Raw genomic sequence first — 27,861 nt, 5'->3', positions numbered from 1 at the left:
CTAAATTTCCCATTAACCTGTATGTGATCACAAGACGCATAAAAGGCAAATTCTTTAATATATGAGCCAGGCTTATTAACTGAAATACATCACTCTTTTCTTCATTTTTTATTTTTATCCTGTACATCAAGTTCTGAAATTCTATTCACAATGTTATGCTCTTGTCAGTACACAACTGCACAATAGAAAAGTTAGGTTTATAATGGAAATGGCTCTGTTTGGTTTTTGTTTCAAACATTAAAAGATTACCAGTTAAAATTTTTCAGTTATAATCATGATATACAGATGGCTTCAGAAGAAAGCTTGGAGAACTGCCAAAGTATTTGTTGTTTAAGAGCAATTTCCTGGTCTCCCCAATTTCAGTTAAAAACAAAAACTTTCGCAGGCCTCTGGAAGCAACCAGAAGTCACTATCATGAACCCTGACGTGACTTTCCAGCTGCTTCTAGAGGTTGGGTGCAGTCTCTAATTGCTTCTGGAGTGCTCCAATTTGGAGCCAACCAGCTGCAAGGTGGGTGGGAGGACCCAACCCAGGACCTACTGGACATAAGGTCACAACTGAGAAATCCTGGTATAGCTTATTCTAAAACAAAGGAAACATGTTACTTAACCATAGAATGTTACCTTCTAAGTTTTTCTAATATTTAAAACTAAACCAAATGCAGTTAGTGTGCATAAAACTGATCAACCAAAATCTGCGCTAAAATACAGTCCTATGGGAATAACAGGTTGCTGTCCTCTCTCTTTTAGTAAAGTATGTTAATGAATCATGCAATGCTTACTTTCAAAAGACTTCCATTTACGGGATTAACAATTTAGTTTAGAACTTTGTTTGCCATAAGGGGAGATTGGTTCTGTTAATGCTAGATTCACACAATAATAAAAGTATAGTGCTCAGCACCACCCTTATGTTGAGCAAAGGATTATATACTGAACTTCCAAGTCAGCAGGCTTAGAATTCCAGCTGCAAATCTGGGCCAGAGCACAAGAACCATCCCACATATGTTTATTTCAAATAATCTCCACTAAGGATAATGGGACCTATTCTCCGATAAATGTACAAAAAATTGCAGTCTGTCCCTGATTTATAATATAATTTTTGTTCCAATTTATAGGACTTTTCTGCCAAAGTACTACTTTGAGGAGATGCAGCATAAACTTAGTCAGAGCTCTCCTGTTAGACGGGAATCTGCAGGAAAGAAGATGGAGAGGAGCAGAGCTTCTGGCAGAAACTATTACAAACCCTTGAATGAGATGAAATTTCACCATTTTCTTATTTCTTGCACAGATACACAATAAACTAGGTGAGAATTCAGGTACACAGCAGCTTAATGCTGTTTCCACTTAAATTTCTGGGCCGATCTTCACATCAGGTGAAATTAAGGGTAAAGATTTTTCTGGACTGTACACAGGCCACAAGGAAGAAGGATTTGTACACCATGAAAACAATTTTCTTGCTCCTAGAAGAACAGCATGTCTGGGAACATGCAAGGAAACTTCTCCAAAGCATGCCAGTCTTCAACATGCAGGGGAAGTTTTCATTAGGGAATGTTCAAATGCACAACCCCAGCTGCAGCTCAAGTGGTACAATGGGAACTTACAATTGTACCATTCCAGGCTGCAACTGGGGGTTGAGCGTTTGAATGTTCCCTTATGAAAACTTCCTTTACATCAACTTTTGTTGGTTTAAAGCTGCTCTAACACATAATGAAGCTACTTACAGTACCTTCAGCAGGTAACGGCAGATAGGCAGAGACTGGGATAGCTCCATAGTACTTATGGGCAGCCTAGTTGAACTTCTTAAAATAGGTTTTTTCTTTGGAATAATGAACCAACCATGACCCTTAAACCAACAGAAACATCTGCATAAAACATAACGGGGCTGTGCTGTAGGGCCAACACCTATCTGCCTTTAAAAAAAGAAAACAGCACAAAGTAGCTGTGAATTCCCATACAGAGAGGAAGGGGAGAAGAGAATGGTGCAGCAAGGAAGTATTTACCCTTTAAAGAACAACAAAGAAACCAAATCACCACACCTTTGAAGGCTGGCTTCAAAATCTGAACAGAGATCAAACAGTTGCAAAACTGGGTTATATACTAATATAAAAGAATTTTTTTTGTTGTTGTACTAGCTGGAGGGTGAATTGTGTTTTCCCAGCAACTATCATTTACTGCTTGAGCAATGGAGAATCAACCTAAAAACAAGACAACGGCAATCCTTTGGTTGCAGGAATTAAGACAATTTTACTAAAAAAAAAAAAGTCTGTACAAGTTTTTTTTATGAGTTCAGTGAGGTCTTTACCTTATAGATTAGAACATTCAGAAACACAGCTGTTAAAAGTGGCATAATAAAGAGCATTGGTGTTGGACAGGTAAGAACCTAGCCCCCTTTCACACCCGAGTCCTGTACATTAAGTGTCACAAGTTCTCTGCAAGGGTCACAAGTTCTTTGCAACTGGTCACTGTCATGTCATGCAGATCAAACAAGAATAGTAAGATTGCTGGTTCTGCTACTCTGCAAACTATGCAGTGGCTGGTGTAAAAAAACAAATTTTCCAAAGGGGACTAGTTGGGCTTAGTTTGTTGACTGACCTGCTTATGATCACTATGTCTGCAGTACCCCAGTCGGCCATTCACCCCATAATTAGCCATCCATAATTCATCATAATACTGGTATATCCCAACCAATATTTTCTGCACACATTTCTACAGTAGACCATAAGAGAAACTCTTCATCATGTAAGTGAATATCAGTGATAACTAGTGCATTTACATAGTTGTCCTGTTGCAGTAAAAACTCGTATTTTGCCACAATATTAATACAAACGAATGTCAGGTTTCACAACACAAACTGTTTACAAGTTTGTACATTAGCACTGTTTTCTGCTGTTTACAAGAACAGGAGAAATAGCACTTCAACCAAAAGTTCCAGACAGTCATTAGTCGAACTTTACCAAGTAGGCCAAACTGTTTAGCCACACCAAAAAAACTAGTACTGTAGTACCTTGTACTAAACCAAGTGCTTAACAATTAAACACAGATCAGTTAAAAATGCTCCTATTAACTGGAGGATAAACTAAGGACTTATTACCTTATAGACATACTTTCAGTTTGTACGCTATTCAGTATACTCTATTCCATTTTTGAATGTGGCATAGCACTGCCACTATGCAAGTAATTAAGGAAGAAAATAATTCAGCATAATGTTTCATATTTACGATTCCTTATTTGCATAGAAAGCTACACCCTGCACAATCAGTTCTGACCATTTTGGCCATTTGTCCTATGGACGATTTACCACGTTGGCATCATATCAGGAAACCACAATCTTCCCAGGTGCTTGGAAACTTCAGAATGAATTTGATCCAGATTGTAGTCATTATCTGGAATAAGCACTTCTTCCATAATGGATAACTGGGTAAGCCTGCCTCCACACATCTTTACAAACTCAATGAAGCCTCGACAGGTAACTTCGCATTCACCAAGTCCCATGGCAGTCAGATTTTTACAGCGTTCAGCAATACGAATGAGTTCATCATCGAGTGGTTGAAGGCCATTTGCGCAAACAACCAATTCAATGAGCCTTGGGCAGTTCATTCCAATACGGCCAAGCATAGCTTTGCTTACAGCACGGCCAAAGTAAAGATGTGTCACCGGAGTTTCCTCCCTGAAGAATGCATCAAATTCTTCCTCGTAAAGGAAAAAGTACATTACAATATTGACTTTGGGGGAATGTTTAACAAGTGCATCCCAGCTTTGCTTTTTGATGGTATGAAATTCAACCTGTCCAGGATTCTCACTTACAACATCTATACGGAGATGTTCAAGATTAACATGCTTCTCGCTTGAAAGAGCCAGCAGCAGTTCGTCACTTAGTAGGTAGTAATTAAGAGCAAGCTCCCTAAGGCCATGACACTGATCAGCAACACAAAGAATTCCTAGGAATTAAAAGAAACAAATTCAATACAATGAGCAGAAAATATATATTTTATGTTTTCTTCTCCCTTTCTACTATGGCAGAACACTATTTCCAATTCTAAGATCAAGAATCATCAGAAGCTCACACACTTGAACTATACTGAATCTAGATTTTGCCTGACTTCTGAGCCGCTTAAAAAGATTTTCAAATTAGAAACTTCTATTGTTTGGCTTGCATTTAAGCAACCATTATAGAGTGAGGTCTAAGATATTTAATAGGGCAGCAAATATCTTACTATACCAGGGGTGTCCAAAGTTTTTGGCAAGAGGGCCACATCATGTCTCTGATACTGTGTCGTTGGCCGGGGGAAAAGTAATTAATTTACATTTAAAATCTGAATAAATTTACGTAAGTTTACATAAATGAATATATTAAAGATGAATTTATACGACTGCATGAAGGTCTTCCAATAGCTCAAGGCGTATAGAAGGCCTTGCACAAAGCAAAACCAGCTTTTCCTTTGCTGCCACTACTGCATCACAGATGTGAAACAGTAAGCAGTGGAGGGAGCCCTCATTCAACAGCTCACGTGAGAGGTCAAACAGTCGCCCTCACACTGAGAGCAGTTGCGTTGGGCCAGTGTAGGCTCCAACAAATCTCTGGAGAGCAGAGGCTCATTGGAGAATGGGGGTTCCCTGAGGGCCGCACTGAGAGTCCTTGAGGGCCACAAGTGGCCCCAGGGCCGGGGTTTGGGCACCCCTGTACTATACCAACACTCTAGAACAGTGATTTTCAACCTTTTTCATCTCATGGCACACTGGCAAGGCAACAAATTGGTCATGGCACACCATCAGCTTTTTGACAATTGACAAGGCATACCATACTGCCAGTGGGGGGCTCACATCCCGAATGGCCCTGTTAATAAATGATCTTCCCCCAAATTCCTATGGCACGCCTGTGGACCACTCGTGGCACACTAGTGTGCCATGGCACAGTGGTTGAAAATGGCTGCTCTAGAAGCATCCCTTACCGAGCCAAATGAGATACAATGCTTTGCTGATGATGCAGCTCTTCCACTAAGGGACCAGCAAAGCAGCTAATAGCTTTGGGCTAGTTAAAGAATCTCAACAGCACCAAGAACAAAACTGAAAATTAAGACTAAAAACTCATAACATCAGATCCATATAGACCAGGCCATTAGAAAAAATTTTGTTTTAAAGCAACCCTGTATTTTCTTGTAGGCAAAAAAACTGAAACCGAATTTTTAAAAATGTAGAACTTTTCCCAACAGAAAGAAAAAAAATTGATAAACTAATTTCATAAACTTGGGGGGGGGGGGGGAAGCAAGCTAGATTAAGAAATAGCATGAAAGTTTTCTTTGGCAAGGTAACTCTGCAGGAACATTCAATTAAATAAAATGTCAATAAAAGTAATTCAGTATCAACTATTTCATTACATAAGTTCATTACGTGTTACAAGTCATAGTAGGCATGTGCAAGTTCTCAGTTTTAGAGGCAGGCTGCCTCTGATTGCCAGATGCAGGGGAGGGCACCGGGACGCAGGTTGTGACAGCTGCCTTGTGTGCTCCCTGAGGCATTTGGTGAGCCACTGTGAGATACAGGAAGCTGGACTAGATGGGCCTTTGGTCTGATCCAGTGGGGCTCTTCTTATAAGATGAAAGCTATAGTTAAGAACATATTTTCACTGTTTCAGATCTACTACTTACCAGCAGGCGACACATGAGGACAGCTACTCATTTTAAGCAGTTTTAAGGTATCACTATTGTTGGCAACAAGGACCTTCAAGGATGGATCATCTACTGGTGTATCTTCAATCTTGATGGAAGATAATGACTTGGAATTGACAAATACTACTGTCAGTGCTGATACAAAATGAGCCTATTCAGATAAACATGAAGGAAAACATGAAGGATTATGCATAATCCATTGCATTGAAAAATTATACATTAAAAATACCTGCTTCTCTACAAAGACCTGTGCCCAAAGTGACAAGAACATAGTATGTCTAAAAAAACCCAAACTATTAATTTTTACACATCTCTGGTTTGAGCAGACTTCATGCCACCTTGTTGAGTTAAAATCAAATAGTAGTAATGGCTATCCTAACCAGGAGAAAGACGGGACTGAAATATATTAAATTATTATTTTGGAGGCATCTATTTTAACAAGTAACTCATCCACAATCCTTAACACAGCAATTCACAAGTTCAGCATTTCCCATCACATTTATTCTTGGGTTTTGTGTAGATTACAGATAAGCTTGCATACACACAGGATGGTCTCTAGTCACTACGATTATTATGTATACTGGAACCTGACATGAGTTAATATTTTCATAAAGGTAGCATAGTCTGCCAATCTAAATTATTGGCTGAACATAATAAAGAGAACTTTGCCTCTCAACACATGGTAACAATAACACAAATTATAATATTTATTAGTTCCCGAACAGCTAACTAAGAATGTCACAATGTGCCACCAATTTCAGCTTCTTCTTCAGCTTCTGGAAACAGCACATTTTGGGAACATGCCTGCAAATGTATGTTTTTGCTGGAATATTCTGACAACAAATAATAGCACAAACATTTGTATTGCTACTATGTAAAGTGTTCCAAAACAAGCCAAAATCAGGTGCTTTTTCAAAAGAAAAATGTTTGAAAATAAAATACTTCAAGAACATTGCACAGACAAATGACCATGAAATGGATCTTACTGTCCTAGCATTCAAGTATTGCTAGTCACAAACAACCCACAGATTAAGCTTGTAGCAAACTATTATTATTTAAAATACCTAAAAACTTTAAATGCATGTCCATTTTATTGACTGAATATCCTGGATAAAATTGGCTTCTGCACTGTAGTCCTAGTACCTTCCTCACCCAAAACACCCCTAATTCCCCAAGAGATTTCACATTATTCCAAATTATACTAGAAATCTTCAATTTTGAAATCTTTATTATATGCTTAATATTATCTTGAAATCTTTATTATATGCTTAATGGACTGTCTTTTAGGTGACACTGCAAAAATGCAACTCAATTCATTTCCATGTATAACTTGAAATTCAGAAGATTACCTTGGAAATATTCATGAAGCTTGGCTTTGCAGTTGAAATCAAGCCAAGTGTCTTTATAGAACAATTTACCAGTTGAGAAAGAATGTCACATGCTGCTTCTGCAGATTCAGTACTACTGTCAACCTGGAAAAAAGTGTACAGCACTTCACTTGAAGTTATTGACACAATGTATATTATATAAATTGAAACCAATAAGTAGCACTAATACAAAGTGCTAGATGTGTTGTAGTTTCTTCTCTGCTCCATTACAGTCCTAAACAGACCTAAGAATGTGAGCAGGTTGAATCTTCTCGGGCAAATTTATCCAAAGTCTTCTCTAGAGATGTAATGAAAGTTTTCAGTAACACTTCACAGGGCACAATCGTAAACAGTTGCAGCACCTGTACTGAGCTCCAGTGCCAGGTGTTGCAAACGTAAAGCACATCTGTGGCACCCAGAGAGGAGGGGCTACCAGTGCTGGGCCAGCGACAGTTCACGTTGAACCTCAGTGCTGCTCACAAAACTGGCCGGTGCTCCAGCAGTACTGGCCAGAGGTAAGAAGTGTTGGAGGAAAGCAAGGAGTGGGCAGAATGGGGGTGGGGCAAGGAACTGGCAGAACAGAGCTAAACTCCTGAACTCCATGTCAGGCAGACAGCCCGATGAGGGGTCTCAAGTCTGTGCCAGCAGAGACTTGAGAAACCCCATTGTAGGGCTTTGCCTGGGGGAAGGCGACAAAAGTCTCCTTCCCCCAACGAGACCACAGGTGGCTGCCGCGGAGTTGCAGGATGCAGTAGTAGCCACTTTGCCACCACTGCACCCAGCGCCACCGCCGCCTTTAGAATCGGATTGCCCATCACTTAATTTATTATTATACAGTATTTATAAACCACATTCCCATAAAACAGTTCTCAAAGCGGTTTACAGACAAAATCAAGTAATTAAAGACTGCCTAAACCCATCTAGGTTATGACGACAAGGGAGCTTCTGAGCACTGAAGTCCATGTGATGGAAATGGGATTTTGTACTGAGTTTAAAAAAACAAATTTATTCCAAATTCTACATGGATAAAAGGACTAAAGGCAACCAGTGTTCATTCAAATTATATCAAAATTATCAAAGAAAGTGGCTCAGTTTAATGTTCAACTGTTGGTACTTTTATTCTTAATTCTTACACCTTAGTATACTCCTACAGCAACTTCAGTATTAACTATTTGAAGTATGTGGTTAACACTAGAAGATGCATTTGAAAGGATATTCTAATCAACTCTGTTATTAAATAAAAGTGACACAGAAAAGCAACACACATTTCTACTAGAAATTCCTACTGTCAAAAAAATAACACACTAGTATACATAGTTACAAACACTTGAGTGCATTTTACCAAATACATATTCTAAAATACTACTGTATACACATCAGTTAAATATTCTCAACTATTGAAAGTATTATATATAGCAACTATTGCTTCTTTGTGTTACTCAAACAAAACAGGATTTTTACCTTGAAGCTGACATATTGCAAGTGATTAGCGTGTCTTTTAATGATCTGCTGGATGAGATCTGGATGAGTAGACTTCAAGTAAGAAGTAGCAGGCTGATTAAGCTCAAATTCAAACTTTCTCCACAGATCAGGGATATGGAACACTTCATTCCATCTTCGGCAAACTGAAGATGCACGAGCACGATCAACAAGAGGTAGGAACTGAAAGATGTGCAAGACCACGTGGTGTGGGAGGCTTCCCCAGTCCATCAGAATATAGGGATAAGATGAATCAAATGCCGAATTATAGAACACCGTCTTCTGTTTTTTTGTTCTCTGTAGTGTTTGAAGAACTGGATTTTCGGATTTAACTGTCTGCCTGACCCTCTTCATACCGAGAGCAAAATGATTTCACGTACAAGAGTTTTGGGATGTGTACAAGCTACAAAGCTTTCTGTATGTTTTCAAGTGCAGTAGATCTCTAAAAGTGCGCAGAAGGACAAAAAACACAAGTTAGAATTCTAAAGTACCTATACCTATACTCTGTAAACAAAACCACTTTTTTTAAAATGAGTAGTATACGCTATAAATTTTAACAAGATAATTCAGATTATCCACCTGTAAAGTTGATGTAGGTATTTGACAGATTTAGATGTTAATATGGACACATGATACTTCTCAAACAATTTTGCGGTCTAATACTTAGAAATCTGAGCTTCCTTACTGTGACATTAATTTACACAATATATAAGATTACTCAATGTGGGTTAGTACTGCTCTGCATGCACTTTCTCTCTCACTCTCTCTGATGGCCATACCTTTGGGGCAGAGTAAAACCAAAACTCTACTTGATCAAAATCAGTAAATACTGTATGTTATTTACTGCTACCTTTAATTTTCATACAACCAAAAGTGAAAGGACAGGCACATAGCTTAGTAGCAGATCAAAAGCAGAGTATATAAGGTCTCAGGTTTAATCCCTAGCATCTCCAGTTCAAGTATCTCTGGTAGTAGCTCAGAGAAGACCTCTGAGAACCCAATCCTGAGCTCGGAGTGCCGGCCCTGTGCCAGCACTGAGTGTCGCAAATGTGCGGTAAGGCACACCCACGACAATCAGCAAGGGTCAGTGTTCAGGGTGAACAATACTGGGCTACATGGACCATGGTTAGCTGAACCATCAGGCGGTTTCAAGCTTGTGTTCAAGCTCCATGGTGCTGTAAACGCTTATTGTACTTCACTGATTTGCTCAGTGACATATCAAGTCATGTTTATGGACAATTTAGACAACCTTTTGTGCCTGGACTAGTACTTTGGCAGATTAAAAATTCAAACACACCATGAATATCTCCCCCTCCCCCCAAAAAAATCTGACTAGAGTTACATAAATTACAACTGCATATAAAACTACTCAGGGATAACAAAATAAGGGAAAATCCAGAACCATGGTTACTGATTTCATCTACTGTATTTCTTTTCTTGAAAGAATTAAAACCTAATCAAAATTTAGAAAAAAACTACAAGTTCATGTTCAAGGATATAACAGGACACCAGCAGCAGGTAACTGCAAGCCCCTGCTAACAACTCCTGTCAGTTTCAGAAAAAATATTGATTATATTTAATTTCTCTTGAGACTCTAGCCCTTTTCCAGTGTTATCAAATGTGCGAAAGGGAAAGGTAGCAAGATGACATGTACTTGACCTTCATGCATTTGATATGAAATCTGAAAAATACCCTGTGCATGTAGCTGTACAGAGGGAGGGTTTTTGCCATGCAGTTAGGAATGCTGAAAGAACAGAGTTTTCAACTGCATGGAAGAAACACCTTATGTACAGCTTTACATACTTTTTTTTAAAAAAAAATCAGACTTTACATTTGCCATATAGAGATTGGCTACATGCAATCTTGCTCCCCCATGTGTGTTCAAATTATATGCCACCAAAATCAAAGGCCAAAGTGAAAAATTTACAACAGTCTTGTATTGTACATGTCTACTCAGAAATAGTGATTATTGAATTCAATGTGACTTAATTCCAAGTAAATGTGTATAGAATTGCAGACATATCTGTCCCTCAAATGTTTATCTCTTCCTTTGAATCTTTTGAGGTTTATTGGAAAGACATTCTACAGAGTACAGATAATGTAATCCTATATTTATTATTTGCACTTTCAAAATTGAGGTAGCATAGAAAACTATCAAATCTGACATTCTTCCAAATGAATTACTTGGCACATGTGAGGCTGCTTTGGGCATTTGTTGATGGGGAAAGGAAAGGTGGATATAAATATTTATAATAGATAATTGCCCTCTCTTTCAACAGAATTTCCATTTATATGGTTTTTAAAACTTTGCAACACTGCACATATACTAACACCTGAAAGCTAAGCCCTTACAAATTGTAGTACCATTACAGTAAAAGACTTGCAAAGTTGGCTGAAAGAAGCTGGGTACTGCTTTTCCAATTACCAGATACAGCCCAGGCTAGATTTTAAATACCATATTTAAATCTACCAAAATACAATCCCTTCCCCCCTTTACATGAAGGTGGTGCAAAAACCCTTTGAAAATATATGCACTACTCAAGCAAAAAATTGATGAACAGGTGAACTGCCATATCTGCAAATGGTCACACTTCAACATGTGAAGGACAGCCCAATCCTATCCTGCGATGGAAAAGGCAGGCCACCAGGCCTGCATTGTATTCAGCACAGGGTAGGAGATGGCAGCTGTGCAACTCTGAGTAAGGGGATTTTATTTTCCCTTATGCCATGTAGTGTGGCAGCCACTTCAGGGGACTACTCGAGTCTGCACCAGTGAAATTGCTGGTGCAAATCCAAACAGCCTGATTTAACCCTGGGAGGCACGGGAGGAGGTTTAGGATCCAGCCTCAGTGCTGAGCCTTGTCCATTCATTGGCCTGCCATCCCCCCTGTTCTGCCCTACCACCACCTTTCCAAACCACCCGTGCTGGCCTCCCTAGGCCAGCGCAAACTTGCCAGGTCTGAGGCAGGATCTGACTCCTGCTGGTGTCCATCCTCACAGCAGCCTACCCAGTTCTTGAATCATTACAGACGTGCCTTATAGCACATTTGTGACACTCCTGGATCAACGTAAAGGACTTACACCAACCCATCAAGCGCTTTGGATGAAACTCAATCTCTTCCAAACTGGAACAATCATGGGCAGATTTAAATACTTGTAGCTTACATTTAATTCATACACCCCCTGAAACTGTATTTCTCACTAAAAGCTGAACAAATGTTGAAGATAAGGCTTAGATTTCATTTAAATTAACACTGCGGCAAACAACACAGAATAACTCTTCTGCTATATAAGAACTCAAGGTCTTTTTTTCCCTAAAGGTACCTGGATACCTTAAGGTTCCCCTTAAGGCAGGGTTTTTCAAACTGCAGTGTCATGACACCCCAGTCAGAGAGCCCTGGCCACTTTTCCCTTAAGGGGCAGTGGGGAGGCAGCAACGCAATCCCCATGATCGCGTCACTAAGGGGGCTGCAGGGACTGGGATGCACTCACCAGTCCCTGCAGCAGCCTGTTGGTGCTGCAGGGAGCCCTGCGCTACGTTCTGCAAAGCTCAACAGGTCTTAAAAAGTGAAAGCGCAGTGATCCCACTCCACTTCGTTTTGCAGAAGCAGAGCGTGATCACCCCACTTTCACTTTTTAAGTTGTGGGGCACTCTGCAAAAACTCGCACAGGGCTCCCCACACCCCCAACAGGCTGCTGCAGAGACTGGTGAGTGCATCCCAGTGCATCCTGGGGATCACATCATTGCCTCCCCCCCACCCCTGCAAGAACTTACTGCAGTTCAAACTCTCCCTGAGTGTTTAAAAACCACTGCCTTACGATATCCGATTGAAGAGGACTGTTTTTATTTTGTGGGAAAATTCAAAACCTTTTCATCAATGATTAAGACAGAACCGATTTGCAGATAGAAGGATTTAATGTTCAATTCTAGATAAAATTACTCACCTAGACTAGACATGAGCACAAACAAGATAACCTTGAACAGGTTATAGAAATTAGTTAGCAGCCAAGGAAGGTTTGCAATATAAGCATTAACTGCAGTAGGAATACAGCAAAACCACTGTATCCATGGATTTGTGACCTGTGGATTTCATTATCCGTGGGTCCCCAAACCTCAAGGCAATACTCACATGGACCCTATGGGAGATGTGCTCTCACTGACTGTGGAGGGTGTTCTGAGGGCTGGGGAGGTTTCTTGGCCCTCTGGAAGTCCTTAGAAGGCATTTGGAGGGCCAGAGAGGACATGCGTGTTCTCCCACACTCTCAGAACTCCCTCTGGAGGAGACAGGAGCACAGCTTGAGAAACAGACTAGACAGATATTTCATGTGATCTAGCAAGACTCTTCAGTTCCTGTGATTTCTAAAGCCTCATTTATTTTTCTTCTGCTGATCACAGTAAAGGGCTAAGAGCTGTTGTGACCAGTGAGATTTCACCTCCTGTTGTGAGAAATTCCGTTAAGCCCATGGATTGCGTCAAGGTTGGTCAGGTCAGAAACTGGCTACGGGCCAACCTATTGGGGATCCATCTGGCTATGCCAATCCTTGAGCCTCTCAGTAGTGACGTCAGTGATAAAACCCAATGCATAATCAGGTATGGGTAGGGACACCTCTAAGAGGCTAAACATTATTTAAAAGTTTAATTTGATAACCTCTATATGTGGTTGAAAAACAAAAATGGCAAGATCACTGTTAAATCATTTTTTTCAGAGAAACCCCATTATAAAAAAATTAGGGCCATTCAATTTTTGGATATTGCCAAAAAGAACAAAAGGAATTTTGGGACAGCACTATTCAATCATTACCTCCAAAGGGGTGTGTCTATACCCACCCCCATACCGTTCAGTTGCTTGCCAACAAGTTATGTTGCCAAAAATGCCACATTTAGCTAGACAACAGCACTCAGGGGCAGGAGACCTGAAAGCCTCCAACTGCTGAATCCTAATGTAAAAGACTCTACAATGATACAACGCAACTTATGTGTTCTTTACAATACCAAGCACACAGTTTGTGTTTCCTAGCAGTATACCAACAAGACTAAGAACATGTACACCAAGGCACACGCTCACAAAAGTACACAACAGGGTCATGACCTCTTGACGCATTAAAATGTCAAGTACCCAGGATGAACTATTTAGCATAAAATGTTGGGTGTCAGGGACTACTGTGAAATATTGCTTACTTAAAACTCAGAGAACTATAGCTTCTACTTTATTCTGAACAAATTTTGAACACAAGATATTTCATAAAAGTCAGTATGTTTCAAAACAGATTCAAACATACTTTCTTCATGTGACATCAACTATAGTCTAATCTCTACTTGTACAAGCCAAGTAGCCTTGAATTAGAGGTGCACATGTACACATACGTCCAGAGAATGTGGAAGTTCCTGTCTAACACAAGTACCTTTCTGGTGTCTGAACAGCCATCCCACTGATGAGTCATCCTGTCTGTGGGAATGAATTCCTTAATTTGAGAGCAGGGTGGGGTCCCAGGAGAATGATTGACCTGTGAAGTCATCCACCAAAGAAAACCAACCTGCCAAGTCTAAGAAACCCATACAAAGGACTGAGTTAAGTGTCAGAACTAAGCCTGATGTAAGAAAATCACTCCATGCTAGTGATCTGAAACTGAAAATACCCAGAACTTATTAACCTATGAAATATCACTTACCAACAAGTGACCATTAAGAACCTGCAAAAATATTATGGAGCTAGAATTTTGCCATAGAAGAATGTACCTGCAGTTGCTTAATATTAGTTCAAATAGCTTACAGAAATGGGATACTTTTACCCTTCACCAAACAACTATTTAATGCACTTGTACTATGCATACTACTACACGCAATATGTATGAGAAATAAATTTCATAAGAAAGGTCTTTTAAGAGATTGATGGAGGTTGAAGAGAATTCATTCCAATGCCTCTGACAGGTAGTACTGTAGACTGTAATCTCATCGAGGCCAGGTTCTGTTTTTTCTTAAATTATTTTTTAAAACATCGTTTATGTCAATGAAAATACAATATAAGCAAATTATATCACTACAAGTCTATAATAAACATTGTGTACCTGCAAAAAACAAAATTCCCCAATATACAAATGCATTTTGACATATACAAAAATTCAATTGACGTGACCAGCTGATGTGGCCACGTACTATTTATTTCTTCAAACTTATTTTGTTTTAATAATTATGTTCAGAAACTGGCTTTCAAGTAGTGCTTTTCTATGTACAAAGTAAGTGTTTCACAAAGCAGATGAGCCTTGTTTAGGATGAAGTCAGTAAACAGCCTAACACACCCATGCAATTTGCCACTGACCTTCCTGACTGGGCAAGTGTTGAGTGGTATACGCCCGCCTATCCCTTATTCCACTCCTAGTCTGAGCCTGACAGGTGCTTTTACATTGTGTTTCTCTCGTGGTGCCAGCGTTGTGGATTACATTTTAGTTTCCACTAAAATGAAACATCATGTGAAAGATTTTGCCATTGGGGACCTAACCCTTAGTGACCATCTACCTTTAATCTTGGTCCTTGACCTCCATTCTGGGAGTGTTCCATCACAAGCTGAGATGGATACAAATCCAGAGTGTAGGTATAAAATTGTGGCTAACAGTGCCCTTTCCCCAAATTTCCATCGTCTAAGTACGGAACCAGCAAGCAGAGATTTTTTATCGGCCATTCTACAGGATCCGGATCCCCTTGTTCAAATCAAATCCTTTGAAGGTTTTATTGGTCACGTTTTTAAGGTTTTGAGTACCAAGCCTAAGTTGGTTAAATCCTGTGGTGCATTTGACAAAAAGGATTGGTTTGACAGTGAATGTAGGAATCTTAAGGTGTGTATTAGGGCTTCTTATTTAGATTTTAGAAAGTACAATGACTCCGATTGTTTGGTTAAATACTCTATCCTTAAAAAACAACTTATTGACAGAGAAAAAGAAAAAGTTTATTTTAACTCAATGGAACAAGCTGCATCAAGCAATTCAACAACAAAATAATAAACAATTTTGGGCAGTTGTAGCAGGTTCGTGTAGATCAGAAACATACGACCCTGCTATTATTCCATCATCTACATGGGTTCAACACTTCACAGACATTTTTTATGATAAGAGCAAATCCCCAGACACCTACCCTGACTTCATCTCTGTGGATCTGCCTATCTGGCCTCCTGTGACCCTTGAGGAAATTAAAGAACTAATTATGCAATTGAAGCCAGGGAAGGCTGCAGGTCCAGATGAGATACCACCTGAGCTTTTAAAAGGCGATCCGGAATGGTGGGCCCAGTTACTTGCCCACATCTTTACAGTGATTGACAGTTCTGGCCTATTGCCTAATGTCTGGCTTACAGCGACAGTTATTCCTATCCATAAAAAGGGTGACCCTACCACACCAGGAAATTTTCGGCCCGTTAGTTTGCTTTCTGTAATAGGTAAGATTTATGTTAAATATCTATGCAATAAACTTACTCTCTGGGTTACTTCGCAAGGCATCTTAGGCCCCGAGCAATCTGGCTTCTGTCGGGGCAAATCAACTTTGGATAATTGCTTGATCCTATCTCATTTGGCCCATAAGCAGGTTAGGATATGCAAGGCTCGCCTTTATGTAGCCTTCCTTGATCTGAAAGGTGCCTTCGATTCTGTGGATAGGGAGCTTCTTTGGTCCAAGTTGGAAAACATGGGGATTGATAAAAGATTGTTGCTGCTGATTAGGTCCCTCCATCTAAATACTTCATGCCGGGTTAGACGCTCCTGGAGTGGGAATCTAACTCATTCCATCGCTATCAACAAAGGGGTCAAACAGGGCTGTGTCTTGGCCCCCATGCTTTTCAATCTGTTTCTAAACGACCTTGCCCCATCCCTGAAGGAAGTAGATAGCCATTGCCTGAAGCTTGGCGCAAGCCAAGTGCTGCTACTTCTGTATGCGGATGATGCAGTACTGATATCCCGTACTAGGATTGGCCTAAAACGTCTGCTGAATCGCACTGAAGAGTATCTTCTGTCCAACAAATTGCAAATCAATTATGCTAAATCTAAGATAATGATATTTGCCAATAGATGGAAGGCTTTTAAGTGGTCTTGTAATGGCAATAAAATGGAGCAGGTTAAGCATTTCAAGTACCTGGAAATCAACTTCCATTACAGGCTCACTTGGGATTTTCATGGTAAGGCAGTGCAGAACGCATCCAAACTGGCGTCCTCAGCTATTTCCCGTTTCTTTTTTACCTGCGGCAATGGTTATGTTCCAGCCGCTTTGGAGGCGTTTAAGGGAAAGATTCTTTCCCTGGTCCTTTATGGCTCTCCCATCTGGTATAAGGCTATTAACCAACCATTAGAACTCATTCAAGCCTCCTTTCTGCGGAAGATTTTGGGTTTATCAAGGTGCGTTCCCTACTCGGTTCTGTGTCTCGAGGTGGGGTTAATTCGGCTAAAGACGACTGCTTGGCTTAGATTACTGAAATTTTGGTTTAGGACTTCATTTAACCCTACCTCCTCTGGTCTAATGCTCCAATTATTGTCGGATTCAGTCCTGCCATTAGAGATCACTGATCTTCTAACCAAGCTCAAGTCAACAGGGCTGGACACTGCAGAGCTAGGCATGATTGGTTGTGATGCTGCTTACAGAATCGTCAAAGAAAGAATTCTTGACATTGAACAACAAGAGCTGTTTAGTGCCGCCAGAACCACATGCTCTCCACTCTATCTCCATGTTCCAATCAGTTTTGGGAAACTGGCCTCCTTCTTTTATCACCTGGAGTGCCCACAGGCTCGGAGAGCATTCACACTTGCAAGATGTAATGCTCTTCCATCAGCTGTGTTATCGGGCAGGTTCAGTGGTATTCCCTACTCGGAAAGGAAATGCAAGTGTGGTAGGGTTTGTATTGAGACCATAACACATACCCTTTTCTACTGCCCACTTCATGACATCTCACGCAAGAAATATCTAGGCCCTTTGCTAACTAGGATGCAGGGCTGGGAGGACTCAATCATGCTTCAGTCTCTCCTTTCCACATCTGACTCTGAGACCCTTGATAGGGTCGCTGTCTTTTTATCTGGGGTAATTGCCAGGCAGAGCTCTGGAACTCTGGGCAGTATGTGAGGAAAAGACTGATGTCTATGTTGTGTTGTCTTTGTATATTTTTGTTTTGTTTTGTTCCTTCTCTGTATTTTATGCCAATACTGTAACAAACATTGCCCTTGGGGTAGGGAAGGACCAGGGGAGACACCAACCCAGCCAGGACTCAACCCCCCTCCACCACCCTCAAGAGCAATGGTTATTTATTTTTTTGCTTACTCCAAGCCAGGTCCCAATATCATACATGCCCTGGTCAATTACTGCACCAAATGTTTTACATAAAAGATTTTTATTAAACTTAAGGGAGTTCAATTGCTCCATAAAAACACTTCCATATGCAACACAATAGCTTTAAAAACAAGAAAGATCTTAAAGAGGTTAAACTATACTTACAAATCTCAGTATTGCTTCCACTATCAAGCTATAAGCTTCCTTCCCCCTGCACTCTCCTTTCCAGGCACCCAACCCCAGGTTTTATTCCTTAGTTGTTAATACCCTACACCTGACCCAGCCCATTTTAAAGGGGAAGGGACTTGCCCCACCCCGTGACAAATACAATACACAATTGTAGCACTTCATTATATTCCCATAAGTTGAGAAACACAATCAGTCAGTCAGTCTTACTGACTGACTGATTATGTTTCTCAACTTATGGGAATATAATGAAGTGCTACAATTGTGTATATCTATCCTCTTCTCCAGAAGCAGGAGGGATGGAATGCACTCACATGCATCAGCACCAGACAAAGAAGATAATAGGATAATAAATGTAATCAACAAGTGATTGTTCCCTCAATACCTGTTTGCAAGCCCAGATCACCAGGTAGTTTCCATTACCTGACAAAGTTTAAACTTCAAGCACAAATTCTGTTGAATCAGTTTGCAACAAGAATGAAAATCAGAAGATTCAATAGCTCTGAGTTAGTGTCATGGTATACCAGCTTAGCAACACATAATGAACTAGTTTGAGAATTAATAGTCAGGTTGACCTCTCATCTTCACATGATTGTTTCTTACAGACTTGGCTAAAAGTGTCTGCATTTCTAGTTAGGCTGCTCAAACAGTTCAAATGATTCTTTGTGCAGATGATGATCTTAGCACGTTGTGAGAAATAAGACTTGCAGCGCAATCCTACGCATATTTACTCAGAAGTCCCACTGTGCTTGATGGAACTTACTCCGAGGAAAGTGTGCACAGGGTTGCAGCCTAAGAACTAGAACTCCTTCCTGCAAGGGATCAACAGAAGCAGCCTGGCTCAAAGAGCAGCTCTGATTATTATGCAGGGATTGGGTGAAGGTCAGGTATAACTAAATTGTCTCTCATCAGCTGAAGGCTAAAATACCTACTGAAATTAGCTCCTTTCTCCAAAATTCAAGAAAAGCCAAAATCCTCATTCTAGTTAGACCCTATTAAAGATATTTCAACTATAATGACTGATCACAAGGTAATTACAGTATTTTTTGCTGCAAGACTTGTTGCATTATTAGGTACCAGGCATTTGTAGCTTAAGTAACATAAATTAATTTTTTTAAAAAAAACACCAAAACGTTACATTTATATGATTTCATAACCGAAATTGACTTACGATCTTAAAACTTTTATACTTTTGAAATGCAAGGGTTACCATGGAGAGTTTTCTGCAGTCTATTTCCAAGGCTTACAACAGACCCAGCACACAGATGAAATGTAGCATACAGTAGTCTGTCAGAGACTGTATGGTCACTTTAACCCCCAACTGAAACTATATAATACATTTTTGGATCAGCATTTTCTTACCTAAAGAGCGTGTCCAAGTTATAGTTAATGCCAGATGAATGAACCGAGTTATCTGCGGCCATGGGGCAATCAACCACATCTGTCTGCTTGCACTTTTAGGCTAGGTAAAATATATATTCAAAAAATTTAACTTAGTTCGGCAAAACAGAATTTCAGAAAGAGTTTGTAAATATCCTGTAACGTGAAAAAATTTAACACTTAAAATGATTATGATGCTTTAAACTACCCAACCGCCCTGACAGATACAGAAGATGGCATGGCAAAGAAATCAATTTCTTTTGCACTGAGAAACAAAATTTAAGGAACAGAAAGGGTTTGAAGTTGTAGCCTTCAAGCTGTTCAACACTTTACTACTTGACCATTAAGCCTGATGGGCTACAGCTAAAATTTAGAAAAACATGTATATATCTCTTTATCTGGATAATTGTTCTCAGAAAATGCCACAGAATGTCAAAACTGTTTCTTTAAATTATGTGCCCCTCCCAAATTCAAAAAGCAGTTTGGAGATTTGATGCAACAAGTTGCATTCTATTTTCTGCAGAGAACTACTCAGTCATCAGAAGCTTTTTCTGCCTGCACTTACGCAAGGATGCAAACAGAAAGCATTTACCTTCTGCAGAGCACCTTGTCCAATATCAGGTCTTCTGGTAAATGGAAAGAATTTCTGCCAATGCAGCATTCCACAAAAAAGTTAGAGTACAACTCAAGATTTTTTGCAAGAAGTACTGCATACAGAAGCATTTTCTGCATACAGAAGCATTTCAAGCTTTCGCTATTTAGATGCCTGGAAAAACCTTATTGAAATACTCCCTTGCTCCCCGATTTTGTGCATTTTGCTAGTTAAAATGTTTAATACTAATTTTCTTTTATTGGATTTTTACTATTATCATTACTAAGAAGTAGAACTTACCCCTTTTTTGAATCTTTATGTCTTTTTGAGATTCAGTCAGTGATCTCTAAACTGCTATGATGGAACTCAGTAGGTACTGAACTTAAAACATGTTTGACATGTGTAGAATGGGCTTGATATCCCAATGTATGGCAAATTTGAAAGAATTCATGAACACAGAAAACAAAGGCTGCCATTTACAGATCAAATTGATATGTTGTAAACACACACCAAATAAAAGATCCTCTAGGTCCCTTATTTCATTAACTTCTATACTGTCATGATATAGTATAGCCCCAGATTATGAGAGGCGACACCTTGCCCTAATCCCTATGAATAATACTATAAAAAAGTTCTACTGAAACAATTACTAGCTCAAGAGAAGAACATAGGTCGTTCTATGGTAACATGTTACATTTGGACTTTTTGTAATACATATTCAATAGTATTCAACTGAATAATAGTTCAGCTATTCTCGACAAGATAAACTAGGCAACATTAAAAAGACTTTGTTTTCCAATAACCATTTAAAATCAAATCAGTATACTTGACAGGACCCAGCTATATTTAGAGCTAAATTACCCTTAAAATGACACAAATGTCTCAAACACAAAGTGACTGCTATGACGAATACATTAATAATGTAGTGACTACTCGTGCTGTATCGCAAAGCATATTGGTAACTGATATATGATATACTTGATATCTGATGATCAACTTGCAATTCAAATATAATTAAAAACTGGTATTCATACTGGTATAGTTTTGCAGGGTGATTCATACATGTACAATCTCTTGGGTCCTTTTTGTGCCCAGTTTACAAACAGGACAATCTACCCCAAATGTGAAAAAGTTTCCAATAGTTTACAACTATCTTCTGTAAACAAAATGAACAGCGAAGTGAAAGTGAAATAAAATGGACTCATATTCATTAATGAAACAAATTGTAAAATAGAAGAGCAAGCAAAAACAAGATTTTGCTCAGTTTATAGTCTGATGTATACTTATTAGAGAATAAGCCTCACTAAACAAAAGGGACTTGCTTCCCAGTAAATATGCTTAGAGTCAAGCTGCTTTGACTGGAAAAACTGGGAACTAACACACACACACCATTCCAATTTGCAGTTATAGAATATTCTTGCCAGCTCCCAAAGAAGTAAGCAAAGAATAAAACTGAGTATTACATATTTACAAAAATGTGTCCTGGGTTTAGTATCAACACTTAAAATTGCCTAACAGTGATAAACACCTGCCTCCATCCTACTTACAATATTCTACTTTATTTGCTGCTGCTACTAAAAAACAAAAATACTCACTGTGGTTTGTTCAATCTAGCTTTAAGCCCTCTTATTTGCAAAGGAGATTCCTAAACTGTTCATCTGACCCTTTCTTCTTCAACACCTGCCAAGGCAAGCAATAACCAAAAAGCCAGGTTAGCACTAAAGATTCACCCACAAAGATAAAAGGCACGTAGCTTGCCACAGCAGATACTCGCCAAGATGAGAGGCAGACAGGAGAAACCCACTTAAAAAGGTCTTGTGTTAATGTTCTGCCCAACATTGCATATGCACAACAGGGATCAAATGTGTGCACCTGTGGGCTGGACAGAAATGGGCTTAATTTTTTTTTTTTAACCTTTTCCCACCAATGAAAGAACTGAGAGCAGTACCAGGAACTGAAGCCTGCCCCACACCTGCTCACTACAGGTATGTCAATGGTTTTATTTAATGCCCTGCCCACCCCCACAACTGTTTATAAACACTACTGTGAAGCATGCGTGAAACACACTCCTGTACGTCAGCAGAAGATTTTCAGCTCAGAGTGAATTAGGGGCTGAGGGCTAATAATAGACAGAGTTTTCGGAGGTGCAGCTCCCTCCTCTTGCGGCATGAGCCACCCAGGGGGCTGAGGCCACCCTCCATAGGACTAGAGGCTCCTGTGCCTAGGCAGGCAGGCAGGCAGCCCCCACTGGCAAGCCTGAAATGGGCGGCTCCTGACCAGCCTGGGTAACTGGAGAAGGGGCTCTGCCTGTGGAAATGCTGCCTGCGCTCCTGAGCACAGCAGCCGTACCAGAGGAAGGATGGGGATGACGCCCACACCGCTCCTGCCCTGCCCCGCCCCACCTATGCCTGTCAGCCCACTGCCTCGCCCCAGCCTGCGGGTGAGGACCCGACGGGGGCAGCCCACTGCTCTCCTACACCGGTGGTCCCGAGCCCACCGCCTCTTCTTGCGCATGCGCAGACGCCTCGCTCCCCCCTCCCCCGCGTGCAGGCCTGTTCGTGTGGCGCAGTGAGCTGCAACGGCTTCTTTCTCTCTCGCCTCACCTCACGCTCTCACCGGCCGGCCTCGGCGGCTCGCCACCTTGGGAACGGGAGACCTTCGCAGACACCTCCGCCCCACGCAAGGCCCGGCCAAGTCGCCTCCCCGGCAGCGGACTGAAGACGAAGCAGGCGCCTCCTCACTGACACAGCTCTCCGTGTCCACCAGTACCTCGCTCCACCACGCATGCGTGGTGGGAGGACGCACACAGCCGTTGACCCAGATTCCGGCGCGTGCGCACCTCGCCCGCTTCCCCGCGGCCGTTGGAACATCGGAGTCACGTGACGCTCCGCCGCCATTTTGTGCCGAAGGGGTTCTGCTAGGGAGCCTAAGATGGGTGGAAGAAATCTGTCCCGTAGGCGCAGGGAGGACAGCAGCGGGGCTGAGGGGGAACGGCGCTGCTTCTTCTGTAGGAGGGGCTGGAGCGAGGGTTTGTGTTGAGGAGAGAGGCAGCCACAGGGCAGGGCTGTCGGGAAAGAAGTGGGTGGAGGCGGTGGCGTAGCTGGAGGGGGGCGTAGCGCCCAGGCTGGCAGGGAGCGGGCAAGCGGCCCCCCTCCAGCTACGCCACCAGGTAGAGGAGTCTGTGGTGGGAGCAGCCCAGAGGGGTGTCCCCCCCCAGGCAGAGCACTCTCACTGGGCAGTGGGCCCCACTAGCCTCAGTTGGTTTTGTGTAATTTAACTCTACCAACACTCAATTTTATTGGATGTCTCCTGGTTCTGGTATTCAGTCAGAGGGAAAAGAACTTTCTTCTATCCATATCCTGCGTAATTTTGTACGTCTCAATCATGTTTCCCCTCTCAGGCGCCTCTTTTCCAGACCAAAGAGCCCCAAACGCTGTAGTCTTTTCTCATAAGGGAGGTGCCCCAGCCCAATAATCATTCTGGTTGCTCTCTTCTGCATCTTTTCCATTTCCACTATATTTTTTTGAGATGTGGTGACCAGAAATGGACACAATACTCCAGGTGAGGCCTTACCATCGATTTGTACGATGGCATTATAATATTGGCCATTTTATTCTCAATAACTTTTCTAATGATCTCAAGCATAGAATTAGACCTCACCACCGCCACCCGTTGGATCAACATTTTCATCGAGCTGTCCTCCAGTACCCCAAGATCCCACTCCTGATCTGTCATAAACAGTTCAGAACCCATTAGCCTATGTTTGAAGTTTTGATTATTTGCCTCAATGTGCATTACTGTACGCTTACTTACATTGAAACGCTTCTGCCATTTTGCTGCCCATTCTTTCTGGAGAGATCTTTCTGGAGCTCCTCACAATCCCTTCTGGTCTTCACCACTTGGTAAAGTTTAGTGTCGTTCGCAAACTTGGCTTCTCTCTTCACAGAGATAGACAAATCTGGCATTGTGCTCAAAAGCTGGACTAAGGCAATAGTAGTACCCGTATACTGTATAAGAAAGGGGACCATAGACTTGCAGTTCTATCAGTTATACAGATCTGATAATTACAGATGTTTATTTTCCATAATAGGTAAATTATACGTGAAGCATCTGTTAAAAAAGCTCAATCAATGAATTGGGAGTCATGCAATACTGGGGGCTGAGCAAATTGGTTTCAGATCAGGTAACATGACATTAGATCTTTGCCTTATTTCATCTTGCTAATAGGTATGTAAAAGTAGCAAACACCAAGCTTCACATGGTCTTTTTGGACCTTGCGTTTGATTCAGTTGATAGAACAATACTTTCTTTACCTACACTGCTCTGGGCCAGGGTATATTAGAGATTGCCTACTCATACAATCCGGCTTGTCCTCTTAGGTTATTAGAGAAGACATTTATACAAGTACCGCCCCCCAGGGAGGTACGTGGGGCGGTAGCAAGAAATAGAGCCTTCTCAGTAGTGGCACCAACACTATGGAATTCCCTCCCACTTGATTTATGAACTGCTCCCTCTCTTGAAACTTTCTGGCGAGGCCTGAAGACTTTTCTTTTTAGACAAGCCTTCTGAGTTCATGACCTTTTTAACATCATTTTTTAAACATCTTTTACTACCTTTTAATATCTGATTACAGGCTTGGGTCTTTTTATAAACTGCTGTTTGCTCTTTTTACACTTTTTATCTGATTACTGTTTTTAAGATGTCTGTTGGAAATATGTTTTTATCTTGTTTTTTCAAGCATGTTTTTAATTGTGTTTTTAATCAGTGTTGTAAGTCGCCTTGGGTTCCTTTGGGGAGAAAGGCGGGATATAAATAAAGTAAATAAATAAATACTTTGGAATAAAATGCGCAATCTGGGTATAGATAAATGTTTACTTGCTCTCATAACGAACCTCTACTGTAACACAACCTATCAGAACAGATTCACTTTTGAGGGGAACTTAGCTGATGAGATTCCAATTAACAGGAGCATTAAACAAGGTTTGGTGTTAACCCCTACACTTTTCAATCTTTTAAAAAATGATTAGCCTCTTGTTTAGATGGGACAGAGAGACATCTGCCAAAACTTGGAGCTCATCAGGTTCCTTTACTACTTCATATGCAGATGATGCTATTGTCCCAGATGCATCTTGGTCTCAAACATTTGATCAGCAAGTGTGTGGAGTATCACTTAACAAACCACCTGAATAAATGCAAAATTATGGTTTTCGCCAAAAGCTGGAAACAATGCACTTGAGATTTTAAAGGTAACTATTGAGCAAGTGAAGCAATTCAAGTATTTAGGCATATACTTTTCTTATAAACTCACCTGGACTCTGCATCGCAAAATGGTTTTGAATTTGCTGGGGATGGTGGTATAGAGTATCACCTGTTTCCATTTTAGTAGAGGGAATGCTTATGTGTCAGCATCTTTTCAAGTGTTTAATATGGAAATCATATTGCAGATTTTGTACGGCATCACCATTTGGATGCAACGAACCACTCACTGGAACTGATTCAAGCTTCCTTCTTAAAGAAAATCTTAGCGTTACCGAGGTGTGTCTCCTATGCTGCTTTATACCTAGAAGTGGAACAATTCCTGATTGAGTTGAGGCGTGGTTAAGAGCAGCAAAATTCTGGTTAAGAGTATATTATAACTCGAACCAGGATAACCTCTTTACCTACTCCTAGATGACACAATAACCCCAGTAGGATCTACTGATTTTGTAAAGAAAATCAGATCGATTGGCATTGTGATTGACACGCTTGAGTTCAGTGTCCCAAACGGCCACATATCAAGTAATTAAAAGAAGACTTCTGGACATTCAAGCACAGGAATTTCACAGCGCTGTGAGCAAGTATTGCTTGCCATTGAACCTGTAGATCCTGATTAAGTGTGGCCAACCTGCACTATCTTTCCTTGTTAAAATGTCCACAAGAACGTAGGGCTTTTACTCTCTCTACAGATGTTATCCCATCTGTAGTATCATATGGCAGATTTGTTGGGAGACCTTTCAATGGGAGATGCTGTTCTTGGGAGCTGGGTGGAGTGGAGTCACTCCCTCACATGAGCCTTCATTGCCCATTCTGTTCAACTTTTTATAAGGAGTTTTGCCCTTACAAGTGGAACGATAGCCCTATCACATTCTGAAGAATACTCTGTCAGCAGATGATTGTGCCACAGTAGAGATTGTGGGGGTTTTCTTAAGACATCTAGTGAGGGACCATAGTCAAAGAAGCAGATCTTCCATCCACTGGGATATCTCATCGATTCTGTGCACAACTGTGTTATTTGACAGACGAATTGTGTTATTTGACAGACGAATTCTTTGACTTGGAGAATTGTTCTGTAACCTTACGTCCAGGAAGATATTGTGATGTACATATAAGTGAGCAAGACAATTAAGCGTGACTCTGGTATCTGAGACCTTAGATATGTTTTGAAGAGGCAGAGTGTTGAAAAACTTATTTCAGAAGTGGTGATGCTAACAGGTAGTGTGGCCAAAAGATGAAGAAACTTGTATAATTAGATAAACATCCTTCTCACAAGCATCCAAACCGCCTAATGCCATTTTGGGAAATGTAACATTGGAATCTCAAAGAAGGGAAAAAAGGAAGTCTATCTAACAGAACTGGCTGCAACTGGACAATTTCCAAGCACTCTCAAAAACGTAAGGTGACGTGTAGAACAATGACCATGTTAGCAGTACGTCTAGTGAATCGATTTCATAATCTCACATGCGCACATGTGTGTATGTGCCTTGGAAATAGGGTACAGAGAAATTCCTTGAATTGTTTAGGGCGAACTTAACTCATGTTATAGAGAGGTCAAATGCACAGCACAACTGCATAGAAGCAAAAGTTATCCTTTCTAAGAATCCTTTTAGCAAATCTCTTCTGCTTTAGCCTTCAACCCAACTGTTTCCCTACTTCCTGTCCATTTATCTAAAGCAGAGCAGTCCCACTTTGGGTAGCCGGGGGGGGGGGCACATGACCCTTGCATAACCTCCAGCTGTGCTGACCTGGAAGTTATTGGTGGTGACATGATGACATCACCACCAATTACTTCCGAGCCTGTGAAAGTGGTTTGGTAGACTCAGGACACAAGCAGCGGAGGCAGAAGTGGGTGCAGCAGGGTTTTTTGATCTCCCTGACACACCATTCCGGCTTTTTCTCCAAAGGAGAAGCTGAATGGTGCAGCAGGGAGACAGAAAAGCTCCTGAAGCAGGAGGAGGCAGGGCCCCGGGGGGTTGTGGCCAAGCTTTCAGGGGCTGCCAAAAAGGGCCTCACAGGCTGCATGCGGCTCATGGACCACGTGTTGGACCCCATGATCTCAAGCAAGGGTGTCAAACATAAGGCCCGGGCGCCAGATGTGGCCCGTGGAAGCTTTTTATCTGGCTCTCAGGCTGTTAGCTGCTGAGCAGTGCTGAGGTGTTACTGCTAAAAGGGCAGCCCCATGAAAACTAGGCTCTTCCATTTCTTGAAATATGATAAAGGTTTGTGTGTTTTCTCTTCTTCATTTGTAGTTAATGAATTCCTAAGTGTTTATTTTTGGTTATGAGTACATTAATGACATCACTTCCTGCCTAATGACATCATTTCCGGCCCTCAGCATGAATGCCATTTGGCTGTCGGTATGAAACAACTTTGACTCCCCTGTGCTAGGTATACTAAATTAGCCATTCTTGAGTGAGACATTGATAGTCTTGAGATCTGTTAATTCGTGTAAGCACTGAGAAGGTTGATTCACAAACTGCTGTGCTACATGTAAAAGTTCTTACTGCTGCTAACATACTGTTACAATCTTCAGAGGCACTCCTGTGTTCGTATATTTCACTGAAGTAGTTACAGTTTTCAATTTTGTTCATCTCAAGGAAATGTTTTACTACTTTCATTTCTTGAAATGGTAATATTGGAA

General features: G+C 41.0%; 1 protein-coding gene across 1 annotated transcript; it reads right to left on the bottom strand.

Moving 5' to 3' along the window:
* Positions 1–93: 93 nt before the first annotated feature.
* Positions 94–22,734, bottom strand: LOC136641715 (F-box/LRR-repeat protein 21-like). Its single transcript, XM_066617708.1, has 7 exons — positions 22,568–22,734; positions 21,560–21,644; positions 19,355–19,454; positions 8,494–8,953; positions 7,015–7,137; positions 5,645–5,816; positions 94–3,937 (listed from the first exon to the last, which is right to left on the bottom strand). The coding sequence occupies exons 4-7, from the start codon at positions 8,863–8,865 to the stop codon at positions 3,294–3,296; spliced, it is 1,311 nt and encodes a 436-aa protein (XP_066473805.1). The 5' UTR covers positions 8,866–8,953; positions 19,355–19,454; positions 21,560–21,644; positions 22,568–22,734; the 3' UTR covers positions 94–3,293.
* Between the last annotated feature and the right edge of the window lie 5,127 nt (positions 22,735–27,861).

This window comes from Tiliqua scincoides, chromosome 2, assembly GCF_035046505.1.
Source record: "Tiliqua scincoides isolate rTilSci1 chromosome 2, rTilSci1.hap2, whole genome shotgun sequence".
Lineage (NCBI taxonomy): Eukaryota > Metazoa > Chordata > Lepidosauria > Squamata > Scincidae > Tiliqua > Tiliqua scincoides.
The sequence above is the reverse complement of the archived record's forward strand: the minus strand, read 5'-3'. Positions and strand labels throughout refer to the sequence as shown.

Coding starts and splice junctions, on each gene's coding strand:
- LOC136641715 (XM_066617708.1), bottom strand. CDS start 8,865: ATGAAGAGGGTCAGGCAGACAGTTAAATCCGAAAATCCAGTTCTTCAA. Junction 5,817..7,014: donor GCTTCATGAATATTTCCAAG/GTAATCTTCTGA, acceptor TTATCTGAATAG/GCTCATTTTGTATCAGCACT. Junction 3,938..5,644: donor TCCTCATGTGTCGCCTGCTG/GTAAGTAGTAGA, acceptor TTTAATTCCTAG/GAATTCTTTGTGTTGCTGAT.